At 48.8% G+C, this 17,342-nt stretch overlaps 2 protein-coding genes across 2 annotated transcripts in view; one reads left to right on the forward strand and one right to left on the reverse strand.

Moving 5' to 3' along the window:
* Window positions 1-17,342, reverse strand: part of LOC119388099 (protein Wnt-1) — a 57,246-nt gene that overhangs the window by 12,408 nt on the left and 27,496 nt on the right. Inside the window, exon 2 of the mRNA XM_037655730.2 lies at window positions 8,708-8,964. Coding sequence (XP_037511658.1) covers window positions 8,708-8,964 — 257 coding nt within the window. The remainder of the gene's footprint in view (window positions 1-8,707; window positions 8,965-17,342) is intronic.
* Window positions 1-17,342, forward strand: part of LOC119386250 (uncharacterized) — a 152,093-nt gene that overhangs the window by 12,318 nt on the left and 122,433 nt on the right. The gene's annotated exons all lie outside the window — the stretch shown is intronic.

Here is a 17,342-nt window from a genome sequence, read left to right on the forward strand (position 1 = left end):
CACGCAGGTGCTTGTATCTGATTCGCAAAAATACTCCACAGAGGCGTCATGTCAAGCAAGGAATCGTGTTTACGTATGTAATATAGCGTGGCAGAAGAGTAAAATAACAACCAGTCATCACACAATTCTAATGGCGCAAAGTGTGTTGTTTAATGCCTCCCACCAGTGTTGGGGAGTTCCCACTCCAGAAGTGAAATAACTCCGAAATCATTCCACAATTTCGCGACCCCGGAATAAAATGGGGACAACGCTTGGAGGAATGGAATGAGAATGGAATTAAGCGCCTTTTGCATGCAATGGAATGGGAATGGAATTACGTCTTTTTCCGAAAATAGAGCACGTTTTCGTCTACGTGCTGTTTTTCAAACTTCGAACGTTATGGTAGACGACGAATAGAAACAGCGCTAGACACGGGACGAGAAGAGGACCCTCTGCCCATGTTAACCTCCATCGCCGAGACTCTCCTTAAGTCGCTAAGAGTGCCCAATAACAGACAAAGCCATAGCCAACGTATCACGCCTCACTCTAGCACGGCGGTTATTCCCTACGTACATGAGGTTTCGCAAAGGCTAAAGAAAGTTGCAGGCAAAATTGGTGTAAGAGTTGTTTTCTGCGCACGCGGCAAGCTGGCTGGGCTGTGCCGCAGGGTTAACAGTGATGGACCTAAGAAACAAGCATGCACTAAGAAACACGCTACGCGCTATGTGGAATGTGTTTCAGCTGTTGTCTATAAAATACCATTCACTTGTGGGCGCTGTTTCATCGGCCAAACAGGCTGATGCGTAAATGATCGGCTGAGGGAGCACTCTTATGCTCTGAAAGGCTCTGTTCCTAGCCACCTGGCTGACCACTGTAAAGATTGTGGTTGTCGGCCGATTCTCGATAAGTGTGTGGTCATGGGGCGCTATAGCAAGCAGCGCGAACGCGAGATCTGCGAAGCCTTTCACATTCAACAGCATGATGTTTCTTGTGTTAGCGTACCCTCAATTTCGCTTCACGGCTGTGAAATTAGATATCTGAGGTCCACTGATTTGACAGGCTCTTGATAATGTTTGCAGTTTGGCCTTATCACATGGATGTGCACTTTTGTGTATGTTCCGTGTTTCTGCGCAGACACCTGTGTCCTATATATTGCACTCGTTTTTGCAATAAACATTGGTTGTTAGGTCAGCGCCGTGTATGTGTCCTCTTCTCGTCCCGTGTCTAGCGCTGTTTCTATTCGTCGTCTACCATGCAGAACCAACCAGCCCAATCAAGCACATTGTTTCGAACATTAGTAAGTCAGAGCCTCGAATTTAACAACAAAGCAGTATTTTTAAAATGACTTGGCTGATTACAAGCACGATACATTTATAAGCAACGCGCCTACTACAAACAGAGGCATAAGTTAGTGTACAAACAAATGCATTATCTGAGCAGGTACTGAAGGGAGAAACAAACTACCCCTTCGCGTTGGTTCGCATTGATACCCCCACACGAAAGTGGCGAATACTGTATGCACAACCTGATCTTTATCGCACGAGCAGTTTAGTACCTGACAGACGTAAATAACCTTTGCGACAAAGAAGACATTGCATACCTGCGCACAGGCTAACACAGAAAGTTCTCCTCACCCCATCCATGCTTGCGAGGCGCGCTTGACAACCATCAGTGCTGACGAGCAGTGCGGCCTTGTGTTTCGTATTCGATGCAAAGGCACAAGGTGCCCGAGAGGTGCACTCTTCCAACTAATACCAGCAGATCTAGAGAGTCTTGTTCCCCGTTAACCAAATCTTAGTTTTCTCCATATTCACGACCGCTCCAGACGCGTGTTGAAACTGCTTAGTCTTTCTGAATACTACTTTTTCAGCATAAAAATATGCTATGTTATCATTTTAGCATTACCCCATTTAAGCTTAAACATTATTAAACTTCACCATTCGTTAAAACATGCTGACCATGCAAATACGATAGGTAGCGGAAGAACTGCCCCTATGGGAATTAGTACGGAGGTTGTACTGCACGAGATGTCACCAAGCTACGATCCCTCGACCTTGGTAACGTGTTTTGCTTACTTTTGCAGTTCGTAATGCGTCTGATGGCATCAGATTTATTGGGCGTTCATTCTTAACTAGATAAAACTATCAAGATGCCTTTCCTACTTTGAGGAATTACAGGAATGGAATTGAACTGCCCGGCCATTCCCGGAGTGGGAATGGGCTAAGTTTTTGCGTTCGTCCTGTTAACACTGTGTCCTGCATACTTTGCAACGTGTCCCTACCGTAAGCGCATCACCAAGCCAACATGAACCAACTAGCCCCTTTCGTCGCATTACTGACATTGCGAGGAATTGAAAGGAATGGAATTACGGCAAGTCCTAATTCCCCGGAATGGAACTGGAATGACATGGAGGCTCCCATTTCGCAACACTGCTTCCCACCCACTGCGAAGTGCTCAGCCACAGCACAAAGTGCACTGCCTGACAGATGTGTAGCGGGTACCACGTTTCTCAAAAAAATGACGAAAAATTGCATAGTGGTAACTTCGCTACTTGAGAAAAATTACGATGATTTATGGCGTAGTGGGTACCTTGCATGTGTACTTGTATTAGTTGTCCCAAGAGAATCTACAACAGGCTCTACATAGTCCGCATTTCCAGCTTTCGCTGTGACTGTGCGTGCGGCGTGTTCCGCACAGGCTTGGCGACCCTTTTATCAGAACAGCGGTCTCGAAGATCAGAGAGTACACTCAGTGACGTGCTGCTTCTGAGATCGTGCTCACTCCCTTGACACAAGGCATTGAGCCCACTAAAAAAATCCTATTTGTATTTTGAGAAAACAAATACTATGACTTTGAAATTAATACTGCTTTGTGAAAGTTGGTAGGAATTCGTGGTACAGTTGCTTCCGCTCCTCTGAAGAACGTGTTTTACCTTGGTCCCATTTTCCAAAGAGCAGGGCAAGTAACTATATCAGAAATCCAATATTTTTTATGATTACCTTAACTTCAAATTTTTGCGTAAAAAACCGTTACGAACCGTTACGAACCGTTACGGAACATTTTTTTTTCGTTCCGGAACAGAAACGGAACGGAACTTTTTGCGGTGGAACAAAACTAAAACCGAAACGAAAAACATTTCGTTCCGACACCCTGGTTACCACACACCTGCACCACGTCATGTCGCAGAGGTGCAGAAAAGTGTTCTTCAAATGGCTACCTATGTGAACAAACAAACCGTCCCGACGAACTCTCACCGACAGTGTAATAAAAGGAGACAAATTTCCGGAACGTTTTAAAATCCACGAGTGGGGAGTCAACTGCACCCTCATGGGTGGTACTTTTAGTAGTATAGCGAATGTTTTTTTTTCTTCATTGTTCCAACCCATCAGTGTTGGACTTTCTTGGTAGACAGAGTTATTTACCACTCACAACCTCTTCAGGCACGGATTATGATGGGCTGTGTACAAACGTGTAAAATCCACACATTATTCTAAGGCAGTCGATATTACATTCCAAAAAAAAATGAAGTAACGTGTTTTGAGCGAGATTCAGCAATTAGGCATAATTAGCATGTAATTAAATATTTAATTTTTCTACAATCAGGCACGTTCCATTTTTGCATAAAAATTAGGCGCAAAATGCTTGTGCGATTTGTTCCTGGTTGTATTCATTTTGAGCAAAGAAAAATACTGTTGACGTTGCTCCTTGAACGCTGCACGTCGAACGACCTGTCAAACGTTGTATTGTGCGTTCAACAAAATGATTGGCTGCAGTCATATGCAGCACATTAAGGATAAGTAAAGACACAGGGACTATACAGAAGGTTCAACTCATACTATGCGCAGTGTACCCCCTCCCCCCAAAAAAGCTTGCGGAACACGAAATTTTCGATAAAGCCATATTCCCGCTTTGTCTGAGAACATAGCCTCCAAATAGATGTTCCATTCTGCAGTAGTTATTGAGACATACGCAGCTACCTGCCAGGTTAGAAGCGCCGTGCGCTGACAAAGCAGAAATTCGCACTTTCAGTGGAACCCACCTTCCGTAAACTTTTGTGGGCGGGTTACATCACTCTTTGTTGGCTGCTAGTCTAAAGAGCCGGTACATACAAGTTGCGTTCACATCTGTGGACATTGCGCCTCAAGGGGATAATGTGAAAATTGTGTTCGACGTAAGAGACGGACGGTATAGGAACGACAACAACAATTTCAAAGGGCCTCCGTGTTTGCCACGTTTCTTGTTCCGTCCTAGCACTGCTCACTCTAAGTCTCCTTTACTTATTACCTTCCTGTGTTATGTCCTATAAAGCCTGGCAACGTCCCGCCTGTACTCAGAGGATCTGCGCCTCTCCATTTCACAATAAATGACTTTCAATCAATCAATCAATCAATCAATCAATCAATCAATCAATCAATCAATCAATCAATCAATCAATCAATCAATCAATCAATCAATCAATCAATCAATCAATCAATCAATCAATCAATCAATCAATCAGGACTGACAATGGAGCAAACTACACCGGTGAGTACGTCGCAAACGAGCCGGGTTTAGCAGGTGCATGCCGAAGTTTTTCAGTGCCATGAGCTTTCGGAGGCGAGCCCACATCCCATTCCTGCCGTGTAGCCCCCTAAGGGCACACGACGCTTCGCTCACCATGCGTGATGCAGAGAATACTGACAGCTCCTTCCCTCCAACCTATGGAGTCTGGAAAAGCAACGGAGGCACGCACAGGGAAGGCAGGCTGCACATTGCACGGGGAAGACAGGAACCGGACGAACCCGGGGTCTTTTCAGACTAAACACGCGGCAGCGGGCCAATTGCGTCCCGCTGGTCAAACGCGCGACTTGGTTGCACTGGGCTAGATTTATGATCCACTGAAGAGTAAACAGATGCCAACTAAGATCGTTGAGTGCGTCAGCTGTTACGCGCGAGCGGAAGGGCAAGAAGCTCTACCCTGTGGCATTCATCTCTGCTCGCTTGGGCACTGTTTATATTTGGGACGAGAGGCTTTGCTACATATTTCGTCGCGTTACGTATTTTCTCACGTAATCGCGAGAAGATCGTGCGGCACGTGCTTGCTGGGTTCTCTTGAACGAACAGGTTGGCAGTGCTCGGTACAGGAAGAAAAAATGCGTGGTTAAGAGTAAAGGGCAGCGTGCTGAGCCAAACTTTTCTAATAGTCGGTCAGAAGTGAGGCTATTCGCCGAATATTCTGTTTGTAAACTTGTAGGAACTGACTAGTATGCTGTAATAACTCGTTCGCAAGAAACGTTGAAATGGCACAGCCACATTCATTTATTCCTACATTCCAAGCATTACACGGAAACGTTGCCATCTGAAGAACGTTCCATTTTTGACTAGCAGACGCTGTATACGGGAGTCAGATCCTGATAATTCGGCAATTGCTTCAGATACCTACAAAATATGTGACTTGAACGTAATCACTCTGACGTACGAATGTTTACTTTAATCGACTACGGAATTAAGCTGCACAAGAAGGGAAACTTGGGCTAGTTGGACATCGTCTGTTTAGCGCAGTAAGCTGTTCGAAAACGGAATTAAATTCTTTCTGCAACACGTATACGCTACAATATATTGCGGCATCAAAAGAGGCTGTTTTAGAAGAACAATGACAGCTTCATCACTGTTCCTTCGGTACTACGTTTCTTTTATCATTATTTCTTCCAGTGGTACGCGTGAAGACCCCGTGAACTGTGAATGTTACTGAATTGCCTTTCCAGGAGCGTATACAGCTGACTCGGCTTGACAGTTATTTCTGGATATTCTGTATACAATTGCTCGAGCAGGACAATTTTGTGCGCTCGTATGTAGCAGTTCAGACGCGTTTTTGCAACTCGTTTGATTATAATCACACAGACCACACAGTAATGCACTTGACCAGTAAATACAGAAGGCTCTCCCGTCAGCGGACCGAGATTACTTCATGCGGGGTTTCTTCATTAAAGTGTTGAGCGAGCGTGTCGACGGTATATATATATATTTTTTTTACAGCATTTGGACACGCGTTGCGTGCAATGCAAGCGAGACACATATACAGAGACAACACATACCAGACGTCTAAAGCTCACCTCGGCTAACGGGACGCAGTCACGAAATTTAGTCCCGCAATATATGGCCGGTACCGTAAACAGTGCAGAAGGTAGGCGCGGAAGGAGATATAACCCGGGGGGGGGGGGGGGGGGGGGGTAGTATACAAGGTAGGAGCGGGGAGGTAGTTTGTACAAAATGTCAGCTAACGTTGCCATTCGTAAGGCGGCCTTTCCCGTATTTCGAGTCATTTTTGAAGGAGATTTGGCGTCAGGATTGGGACAACAAGTCGATGCCGATCTCCAGAATGACTAAAATGTAACAACGATTCTCAAATATATACGTTTTTGTTTCACGGTCATATTTCAACACATGGTGACCGCATGGAGTGCTTCACGAAAAAAATTGCTTGCGACCAGTCACGTCAGTGTAGCTCATGGACATAATATCGTTTTGCTTTAGCGCAGCTCAGTTTGAGCGTGAAGGATAGAGACAACAGCAAGGAAAGAAATGAGCCTTCTTCCCTCGTGTGTAATCTGAGCTGCGCTATCGCGAAACGAGATTATGATGCCCCAACTTGCCCAATCTGTAGAACTTGTCAACCTTATGAACATATTTAAGAAAAAAAAAAAAAACTCACAGGGTCCCTTATACACTCACCTAAGGTGACTGAAGGCGAAAGCATCTTTTTTTTTTTTTTTCAGTTGATGCATTGATCCTGCACTGCCACCCACCGGAAGCTCTCTGCACCTAACATGGTTTTCTACTGCCTCCGTCATCGGCCCACCTTTGACCATGCTACGATGTCGTGTGATGACGTCATGTGACGTGACGTCACGATGACGTCAAGCTTGGGTGATCTGTGACGTCATGATGACGTCATCACATAATACTTTTTTGTATCACTCGTGTTGACGCCACCGACGGGGGACGACGACGTGGGGCGCCAGTCAATTTTCACGTTTAATGAGGTACCTAAGGCTTTCGCCTTAGTAAAAAAAAAGTATGGGACGAAGACAGTCATGTGCAGGCCGGGCCGCTAGCGAAATTCCCCCGGGCCGCATGCGGCCCGCGGGCCGCGTGTTTGAGACCCTTGATATATACGAATGGTGAGCACATCGGTGCAAGCAGCAGCAACAGCAGCAGCAGCGGCTTCTCGTTTTGTTTCTCCTGGGCGCGGAAGAGACGCGCGGCATTCCCAGTGGTCGTAAAGCCACCCGTCGCCTACAAGCGGCGCGTCAGCGCCCGTCGCCAACAGTCCGGCTGGCCGCCCTCTTGGCCCGCAGTGCGGGCGCGGCCTCGCCGATAATCGGCCGCCGATGCTTGCATCACTGCCGCTGCAGCCGTGGGCGTCGGACAAGCTTCGGCCCCTGGTCGTAAAGATAGCGGACCCTAAAGTGGCCCCGTGTCTCTGCCGCCCCCCAAAAAAAACGTGGCGGGCATGCAAAAGAGCGCCCTTCGTGGCTGGTATGCCGGCAGCTCGGCCGCTGTGGTACCGCGCGAAGGAATGTCCGGGGACGTCGTCGTGGTCTCCTCCGGCTGGGGCCACGTCAGCTACGGTCGCGAAGAGAGGGCGCATACCGTGGCACGGCTCGGTCCATGGACCGTAAGCGAGATAGGAAGTTCTTTGGGGCGGCTAGAGTGGGGAGGAGCGGGCTCATTCTTGGCTGGTGCTTCGGGTCTAGCGTGAGAAAACACGGATAAAAGAGCCTGTAAGGACCTAAACGAGCGCCACAGTCGCGGGACGTATACGGAAGGAATGTCGGTTATTTTTACATTCCCTCGGATGGTCAAACAAGGGCACAATATCAAGTGAAGGAAGACGTATGTGAGCTCTATAGTCGAATATGTGCGTAGAAAGCTTACGCCTTTTTCTGACTATAGTCTGCACGTACGTTTCAGTGCATATGGTCCCGTTCGGTTTAAGCTCTCCTTAAAGAAGTTTGAGAAGCTGTCGGTGGACACTTCAGGGGTCATTAGCATATTCAAATACGCAATCTAAATCATAGCTACTCGGTCACACGCCAAACCATGCTCAAGCCTCTGCCGTGACATGTCATTAAGTAGGTTGCACCAAGGTGATGCGCTCAACGCGATGGTCGAGTTGCCGCAGCGTTGGAGGACAGATTGGTTTCACCCGTCGACGAAACACGGCGCTAAGTTACTCGTCTAAACGTGCAAGTCCTGTGTTTTCCGCACTACAGTGGGCACATTAGCAATGTCATGTAGTGCACCCCCCTCTCTCCCCCCCCCCCCCTGCAATGTCAACCCAAAACGAAGTGTACCTAAGCAATGTCGCCGTGCCCCCGCGACGGGAGGCAGAAAATAGCGCCCCTTTTCATTTCTTTCACGAATCACTCTCTCTCTCTCTCTAAGCAATGTCAACCCCTCCCCCCTCCCGGAAAGTTTTCAATTTTGCATGTTTATATATACATGCACACATATAGACACACTCACAAACATACAAAAAGAGTAATTGACCCCCCCCCCCCCCCTTTGACTTCCGATTTATTCTGTGCGAAACAAGCGACCACTGCATCCAAATGTGGTGTTATCACATCTCTAAACAAAATACAAACAGCGCACGGGAACGAGCCACTGGAATAACGATCTGTACCTGCCTTCCTCGTATCGACGTAATGTTCTACAGCGCACAGAAGAGGGCGCGTGTACTCACTGACGTTGAGCACTCCCCCGAAGACGGAGGGTATGTTGTGGAAGGTTGTGCAATTCCAGCGGCTGGCCCTGAATTGGAACTGGCACTCGTCGATGCCCAGCTTGGCGCCGCGGCTCACCGTTTGCAGCGCGCGGTGGCTGAGCACGCACAGGTCCCGGTTCTCCTTCACCTGGTAGCGGAGCTTGTGACAGTTCTCCGAGTGCGCCGACGCCTTCAGCGTCAGCATGTTCTGGTACGTGCTCGGCATGCCCAGCAGCCTGCGACAATCGACATGCTTGGTCATTATACTGACGCTTTGACTCGTAATGACAAAGGGTACGGTTCGGCGTATTGAAACTGCATATTGGGCTGACATGAACATCGTGCAGTAGGAGGCTTCGGATTAGGGCTTAGCCATAATGCAGCCACCGCGGCCCGGAAACTAACTAGCCGTGTCTCGAGTTCGACTCCCAGCCGTCAAGGTTGGTTAATCTGAGGTGAAAAGAAAGAAGACGATGCTTGGACACAGTTACACACTAATGCGCAGGATTCGTTGTTAATTAATCAGTTTATTTATTTTGATGATCAGTCAAGGCTTATTGCAACGCGTTCAACCTTTCTCTCTTTTCAACAGAAACATCTGCCTTGATTTTCAGTCACATGCGAATTAGATAAAGATGGGTAACGAGAAAAATATATTGAGTGTTCAACTTAACCTAACAAATCGGTACTTCTTTTGTTAGGCACAGTCGAAATAGTGGCGTGCTAAGACTACAACGTTTGTAGAAAACCATTCCGTTCACTCCAGCTGTGTTTCATTCCTACACATTAAACCTGCTGATCTTAGTATTAAAAAACAGGTAATTCAGTTCACCATTAATTCTCCAGAGCTCCGAAGCCATAAAATACGAGCAGAACGCGCTGTCCGGTAACAGCCGTCTTCGGGATACGTCGAGGGCCCCCGCCAGAGTGCCGTTTGCGTCGTTATCCTGTCAGCATGGTTCGCTGTCCCAGCGTCCGAGCAGCGACAAGTTTGCGCAGTATATACCAGGGCCATTGAAACAGCTGTAGCCAAAGCCTTATTGTTGTCACCAGCCGGCATTATACGGTGCATCTTAGCTTTTCGTTTTCTTTTTAACGACGGGTGCGTTCGCCACACATTCTTATGACCTCGGAAGGCTTTTCTCTTCTAGCTTCTGTAGCGTGACGACCCCGCTCGACTTATGGTCCGCTCGGTCCCCCAGCCGGAGAATAAATACGCTCACATTACCGCGCCCGGTCTTTCTGTGCCGCGCGCGTACTCCTAAAAGGGAAACGCCACCAAGGCAGCGGCCATGTTAAGGAGGAGGGGGGAGCGGAACGAATTCACAAATCGCCGAACATAAATCTCTGCGTGTTTTTCTCCTCCCGGAGACAAAAAAGCTTGGGCGAGCGCCGGCCCTTTGTTTTCTGCTGGTCGACTAAGGAGCAAAAGAAAGAAATCAAAGAAAAATATGGGTCCCCTTGGGGGCTTCCTTTCGGCACGGTCCGCACTTTGATAACGCCGCGTAGAAAACGGTCGAGGTTAAAAATACAACCGGGCTCGGGAGTCCTCCTATGTTTCCGAAGCATCGTGAGAGAGGGCTCGCGCAGAAAGAAGCGTGCCTATGTCGAACATTCGGTTTCTTGCTTCTGATGAAGTGCGTTTGATGTCTCGAGGTTTACTTTTGAGCGTTATTCTGTGGTGCAGCTTCAACTTAATGTTTCGTGGCGAAAGATATGTTGCTAGAAAGTGCGATGACTGCGGACATCGCCGAAAGTTTATGAATCTGGCGACGCGTTGTTGTACACACGCACACACACGCACGCACATGTACACACACACGAACACGCACACACACACGTAGACAGAGAGAGAGAGAGAGAGAAGTTTTAATGTCAGAAGATGGAGACCGCAGCCTAGAAGCTGGGTCTCTAGGCTGTTACTTTTTATATTGCGATAGACTTGCCCTTAAGGCATAATATTCTGTGAGTTTGTGTATTAGATGTGTGCTGTAAGGCCGGGGTTTGTATGAGGTGGATCAGTGTCTTTTGCAATCTGTTATCATGTATCCAGCGGTCATAGCTGGTCTCGTCACTGTAGCGAAGGCCGGGTTGCAGTAGCAGATGGGAGCGTTCCGATTGTAACCCTTGACATGATCATATAGGATGGCAGGCATCTGCTTGCTTCACGCCGGGGAAAGGGCTTTCAGGGAATGAGCGAGGTAGGGCGTGAAGACGATTGTCGTATGGGGATGATGATGATCTTTATAATGCACAGAGTTCGAAAGATGCTGTTCAAATGAAAGCTCTAAGAGCACACGAAACGGTGGTGTAGGTTGCTGGCCTGAAAACCTCAGTTACAAGAAGGACGACGAAGACGGCAGTAATGACGCTGACACGACTCAAGGCACTGCATGGTCGGCTTTGCAACGGATGACGCCAAGATGGCGACGAGTGAGCGAAGACGTTAAAGCCTGACGAGAACGACGCGATTAAGGAATAATGGCAGCCCAACGGCTCACGCATCACGTAGCCAATCTCAAACCACAGGTAATAGTTATTATTGGTGTTTTACGTCCTAAAACCGTCCTAAAAATTATGAGGGACGCCGTAGTGGAGGGCTTCGCAAAGTTTGGCCATTTGGTCTTCTCCAACGTGCACCTAAATACAAGGGCCTCTAGCATTTCGCCTTCATCGAAATGCGGCCGCCGCATCCGGGATTCAATCCCGAGACCTTCGGGTCAGTAGTCGAGCACTATAACCATTATATAGAACCGAATCACAGGTGGTGACAAATGGGGGCTTTCGTATTTGACAACGCCTTTTCGGAAAGATTATAACGAACATGGTTACGATACGTGTGAAAGACGGCCGCCAGAAAACTGACTACTCCTAAAAAACAATGGCAAATAGACTCAAGGCACTTAATTTATGAGGAGTTTTGGTATGTAAAGTGACCGACGTAACTTAGTTTAAAAGTACAAAGGCGTTCGCACGCTCTGATTCGTCCAGACAAGACGACGCGGTTCAGGCAGCGGCCGCTCGAGCATTCTTTGTGCGAAACTGTCGCGCTGCCGACCAAGGAAGCCGATATTTCCTCGCGCGATGCACAAGCTGCCCTTTGTCCTCGTTACGCCCTCATACCGTGCAAAATTGTTCCCGTCCTGTGCTTTTATGTCGCCCTCTCTTATCACTTTAAGTTCTTTACTTTACTTTTTTTTTTTGTCAACCGTCCCTCTGCTCCCGTTTTACGCCGTGATGGCCTCCATCCTTTCTCCCATGCGTTAATCCAATTGGCCGTGATCGCATTTTGCGCTCCACGTAGTAACGCGGTTACAAAGAAAAAAAAGGAGCGCCCAGCGAGACGCAGTGACCCCGGCGTCGCGTTCACTGACGCTGAGGCAGGAAGGAGAAAAGGGAATACATAAGAGAGAACAGGAAGCAGGGAGGGGTCACGCAGGAGTCGTCGAAGATTACACGGTCCTTTCCCGTCGTCCTCCGTTTCCCCTTATTTTTTAAGAGCGACGCCGTGGCTCAACGTTGGGCGCAATGTCAAAAAGGCGAGCACTCCGTGGGACAAAACGGCTCGTGGTTCTCTTTCGCCCCTATCACGAACACGACGCCAGTACGAGGCCGCCCCCTTCACCTCCGCGCAAGCGAAGTGGTTTGAGTGGCTCGCGGAAGTTGCCTTCGCCGCACGGCAGCCACGCGCTGCGGCTCAGCGGGCTTTCGCAAAATCCGGTCATCGCGGCTCCTCGCGGTTTGCTGTCGACACGACTTGAGGTCTCTGTGGCTGCTTCAGTTCTGAAGCTATTACGTCATTACAAACCGCTTACTGTATCTTTTTCGTTCGTATAGTAGTAGCACTTTTTGTAAAAGAACACTAGTGGAAATGTATCTGTGATACCTTGTTATCTCTCTCTCTCTCATTAGACAGCAATGAAAAGACTACGGCGTGTTTTTTTACTGCATCAGTTTCATATGTTTTGGCTTTTTACCCGGTCCAAGTTATTGGATTAATTTACTTCTCGGTATTTGTATGCTGCAAGGAATTTATTTTGTTCCTTCTTTTATATGTTCAAGTAGAATGACATGAAATTCTATTTACGAGCATAAAAAAAAGAGAGGAGTTCAGGGGAAGGTAGAAGCTTGAAGCGATTAAAAATACGTGAACACGGGGTGTCGCTAGAGCCGACGTTTCGACAAGCGGACTTGTCTCCTTCAAGGCTGCAACTGCAACTTCAATTCTAGTTGCAGCCGTGAAGAAGACAAGTCGCCTTGTCGAAACGTCGGCTCCAGCAGCACGCCATGTTCACAAATTTTTCATATTTTTAAGCATAGGCACACGTGCCGGCGGAGGTTATTTCGGAGGCACCACAGCTTGTCACTTCGCTTCTTTGAAGAGCTTAGATATCAGTTGTCACGGTTTATCTGCTCAAGTTATGAGTACCCGTTTTGATTGATAGAAAGCGGCCAGCCTGGTGGAGAGGACTGGGACACCCTGAACTGAGGAAGCCACCCAGCTTAAGACCCAGCTGGGGACGACAAGGGCTTTCGTCTGCCTATTCGCAATAAAGTTAGTTATCTCTCTCTCTCTCTCTCTCTCTTGATGATTCGCCCTGTAAAACATTAAAGCTGATGTTTAAATATCCTCCTAAAATGCTGGAATTTCGGCCGCAGCTTACAATTTCCTCTCGAGAAAGAACTATCTTCTCCAGGAGAAAAAAGAAAAACAACGATGTAAAGAGCCAATAACCGGTAACAGTGAGAGGGATGCGATACAGATTCACTCGGAATTACGCAGTTAGCGGAACAGCGGACAGTCCTGGTGCTTCGTGTGCTGAAACAGAGCTCGCTGAAGAGGAGGAAAAGGTCGACCAACTTCTTTTGCAGCCACGCTACGACGGGCCATCCGCGTAAGCGCGTTCCACAAAACCAGATCGCACGGTGTCCGCCTTCGGCTTCCGAAGGTGCCCACGTCTGCCGCCGGACTCGCGGAGGAAAAAAACAGACTCCCAACTCGGCTAAACAAGGGAAGACGCGACGAGTTCGAGTTGGAGGCGGGCTCACTCGAATGGTCGCGGAAAAAGAAGTATACGAAAGCGTGCCTCCTATCGGATACAGGGAAGGAGGACGCTCGGACTGCCGGTCGGTCGGTAATCCTTTTTTTGCGTACACACGCGGGCACCGGCTGCGGAGTCAGCGCGTATTTCCCGCGGCCGCAGGAGAGCTCTTAATGACCCGGCAGTGATGCGATCATCGGGAAAAAGAGATCTGGGACCGCGATCTCTCGGTGCCCGCACTCGCGGCTAAGCCAATCTACCCCCGCTTCCCACGCGCGACGGCACAAGGGCCCGCCCTTGTGGTAGCGCTCGCCGCCGACGCCACTTCACCGGTCCCCGCTACTGCCTGCCTGCCGCTGCTTGCGATGTCACAAACCGTCGCACGTGCTGCTGCTGCTGCTGGCTTTGAAGTTGCGGCGGAGTACCCCGATCTCTCCCACCGCGCCGCGCCGGTTGGAAAAACGCCGTCCCGAGCTTCGTTTCCACGCGACTGGCTCGGCGCGCACGGCATTCGAGTGCGTGCGACCCGAACGCAGCGTGGCGGCCCGCGAGCTCGTCGTGGGGAAACCCGATAGCAAAACTGTGAGAGCGGGGCGATATGGGCCGGGCTTAAGCGGACCTCGTTTGTCTCCACGCTTTTGAGAAACAAAGGAAGCAAGGTGCTTAATGTTTTTTTATGTTGAAATTATGGGCGCTAGCTGTGCTGGCTGGCGAGTTGGATTGCGGTCTCCGCGGGTAGAAGTGCGAAGAAATAATAAAAAAATGAAGTCAGTTGCCCGCCTGTGCGATCTGAGTAAACAGCGGCAAGCAAGCGCCAGCACCTGGCGAACGCAAATTGAGTTCTTTCCCCATCTTTCTTCATCCTTTTCTTCTTTCTTTCATGTTTCTTTATATTTTTCTACGTATTCTTCTTCTTCCTTCCATTTTTCTTTATCTCTTCCTATATTACCCTCTCTCCTCCTTTCCCTCCTTCCTACCCTCACTTCTCTTTCCCACCCCTTGCTATGCTATACTGTACATGGTTATGCTATGGTTTATCCCCTTACCTCCTCCTTTCCCTCTTTCCCTTCTCTTTTCCATTATCTTGCTAAACTACGATGATATGCGATGCTTTACCCTCTCCCCTTTTCCTTCCTCCTCGCCCTCATTTCCCTTTCCCACCCCTTTTCTATACTATACTATGTATGACTATGCTATGCTGAAAGCTGCTTGGCACGTACCCGCTTTCTGCGCCTTAACGGCCTTACGTCCAGCTTAATCCGCTGTTAAAAAGGACGAAAGCCGTTCTCCTTGTATCGAGGGACGACACAATTGGATATCGCGACGCATTATCATTGGGTGCGCATTGCAAATATGGCCAAGATTCTTGCTGAGTGAACATCCAGAAACAATGGGTGTCGAGAAGACGAGAATAGGACGGGGGAGGGGGCTGGTTCACGCGGCTGTCTCCTGATCACACGTCTACAATAAACGTCTGGCTTGTTTCGCACTGAGCGGAGGGATTCAGCCAGATAGCGCCAACGTCGGAAACTGCCTGTGCGAACCAGCCTCGATGTTGATGGTAGCTCAAGGACAAGGAGCCGACTGCAGCGATAGGCGCTGCCGGTTACCGACGCGGCTTGTGTGCCACCACACTCACGCGTGTACATATGGACAGACCGCCGTCAGTCTGCGAAACGGCTTGCAGGGAAGACACCTCTATTCGAACAACGACTCGCACGGCAAGCTGACGCGGCTCGGGCTTGGCAGACGGTAGCGGCATTCGCTCCTGTGTGTGTTGTGTGTGTGTGTGCGGGCGGGCGGGCGGGCGGGGCGCGGTTTCAGTTTCCGGTGCTTCTTCCTGATTTAGGAGAGAAAAGAAAAGAACGAGACGCTGACCCATGTCGGGCTCAACGCGTCGGTATGCTCGGCGTGGTTCGAGCGCACAGCTGGTCGAGTCTCGGCCGCCGCCTCGCGGCACGGCGTGCAGTGCACGCTGGTTGTGTAGGCAGCCGGGCACAAAACCTTGCCCTGCACATCTCAGTTTTCTTATCTGGCCGACCTGGGCGCGAGCGCGTGCTTTTGTTTCGTTATTCCGAATGCTAACTCGGTGAGTTTTCTTCCCCCTTCTTTTTTCTTTTTTTGAACCCGCAGAACGAGTTGATTTGCATTATTGGACGCAGGTAACTGGCGTCTTTTCTGGTTTAGTTTTTGTTGCATTGAAATCCAACTCCAACTGATTGTATCTTCAAGACGGTAGCTGCGCTATATTCAAGCTGCATTTTTACTAAAAAACATAAAAAAAAAACTGGGAGGGCGCTTGGGCTTCGTCTTCAAGAGCAGAACGCGATAGCGTAGACGGACACCATTCGCATCGCCTTCAACCGTGCCACAAGGCAAGGAAAGCCTGTGCCCGTAGCATTGGCCGTTTCAAACTATCTTAGAATGTCTACTGCAAGTACAGTTGCGAAGTGACCAGTTCGCCATAATTCTTCCTTTTGCAAATTAGCGAAGTACCCCCTATGCGTCCGTAAGGGTGCTACGCGCACCTGCGCAGCTGCACATTTTGCAATGGGTGGGCAGCTTCAAACCACCCACTCGTTGCGCAATACACATGTTTTGACACCTGGTGCGATTCTGCGATTGTGCCACGCAGCAATACGCGCATTAAGGAGACTCCTCCCACTACGTGACATTCTTAAAACGTTTTTTTACGAAGCAGTTTCAAGCACTGGCGTGGCTCCGTGGAATTTGTATAAATTCAGGCAAGCGCAAGAATATTTTTTCTTTAAGTTACATTCGGGCACCTTGCCGGTTCGGACTTTCTTAGAAGATCGAGGAGTTTATATGCCGTGGGGTTCGGACTGTTTTATCTGCAGAAAGCCAGAGGCAATAGATCATATATTTTTTGCATTGTTGGGAAGGGGTCTCTTTCTGGGACGTTTTACAGAGAACGCTAAAAAAAGAACTGCCGTAGCGGAGGAGCTACATCTTCCCGTGCCTACCTGGGTGGAGCCACCGACGGGGTGAAGAGATGGAGCCTCTTCGCTTCCACCCCTGATCCCGATCCCTTTGGTCTTTTTCAATAAAGTTCCTCTTTCGTTCGTTCGTTCATTCGTTCCCTTACTCACACTTAGAATCAGGTTTTTAAAAATAGAAAATGAGGATGGGCTGACTTTCGATCTAATAATGCTTCTTGGCCTCCATTGTCTATGGCGGATTAGAATGGCCGGTTTCTGCTGCGACCCTGACAGGAGAGGGGACCTGCACGCGTGCTTTTTCGCGAAAGCATTGGTCAGTACGTTGGTGTACTCAAACAACAAGACTGTGTTCCTGACTGGCTCTCCACGGTTGAGCCCCTGGCTTACCTAAAGGAAATTTAGGGGTGTAACTACTCATAGGCGTGTCGACTGTCTTGACATTGCTGCAGTCGTGTCTGTTATTGTATTGTCTGCTGTTTTTTGCTCACAACCAACCACGCCGCCGCCGACGCTGACAACGGAATTTCTGTGAAACGAGTTTTTTAACGCTATGACATTAATACTTTGCGTTTAGACGCTTCGCAAGTAAAGTTTTTTGCAGTACACTTCATA

The sequence above is a fragment of the Rhipicephalus sanguineus genome, chromosome 3, assembly GCF_013339695.2.
Source record: "Rhipicephalus sanguineus isolate Rsan-2018 chromosome 3, BIME_Rsan_1.4, whole genome shotgun sequence".
Classification (NCBI taxonomy): domain Eukaryota; kingdom Metazoa; phylum Arthropoda; class Arachnida; order Ixodida; family Ixodidae; genus Rhipicephalus; species Rhipicephalus sanguineus.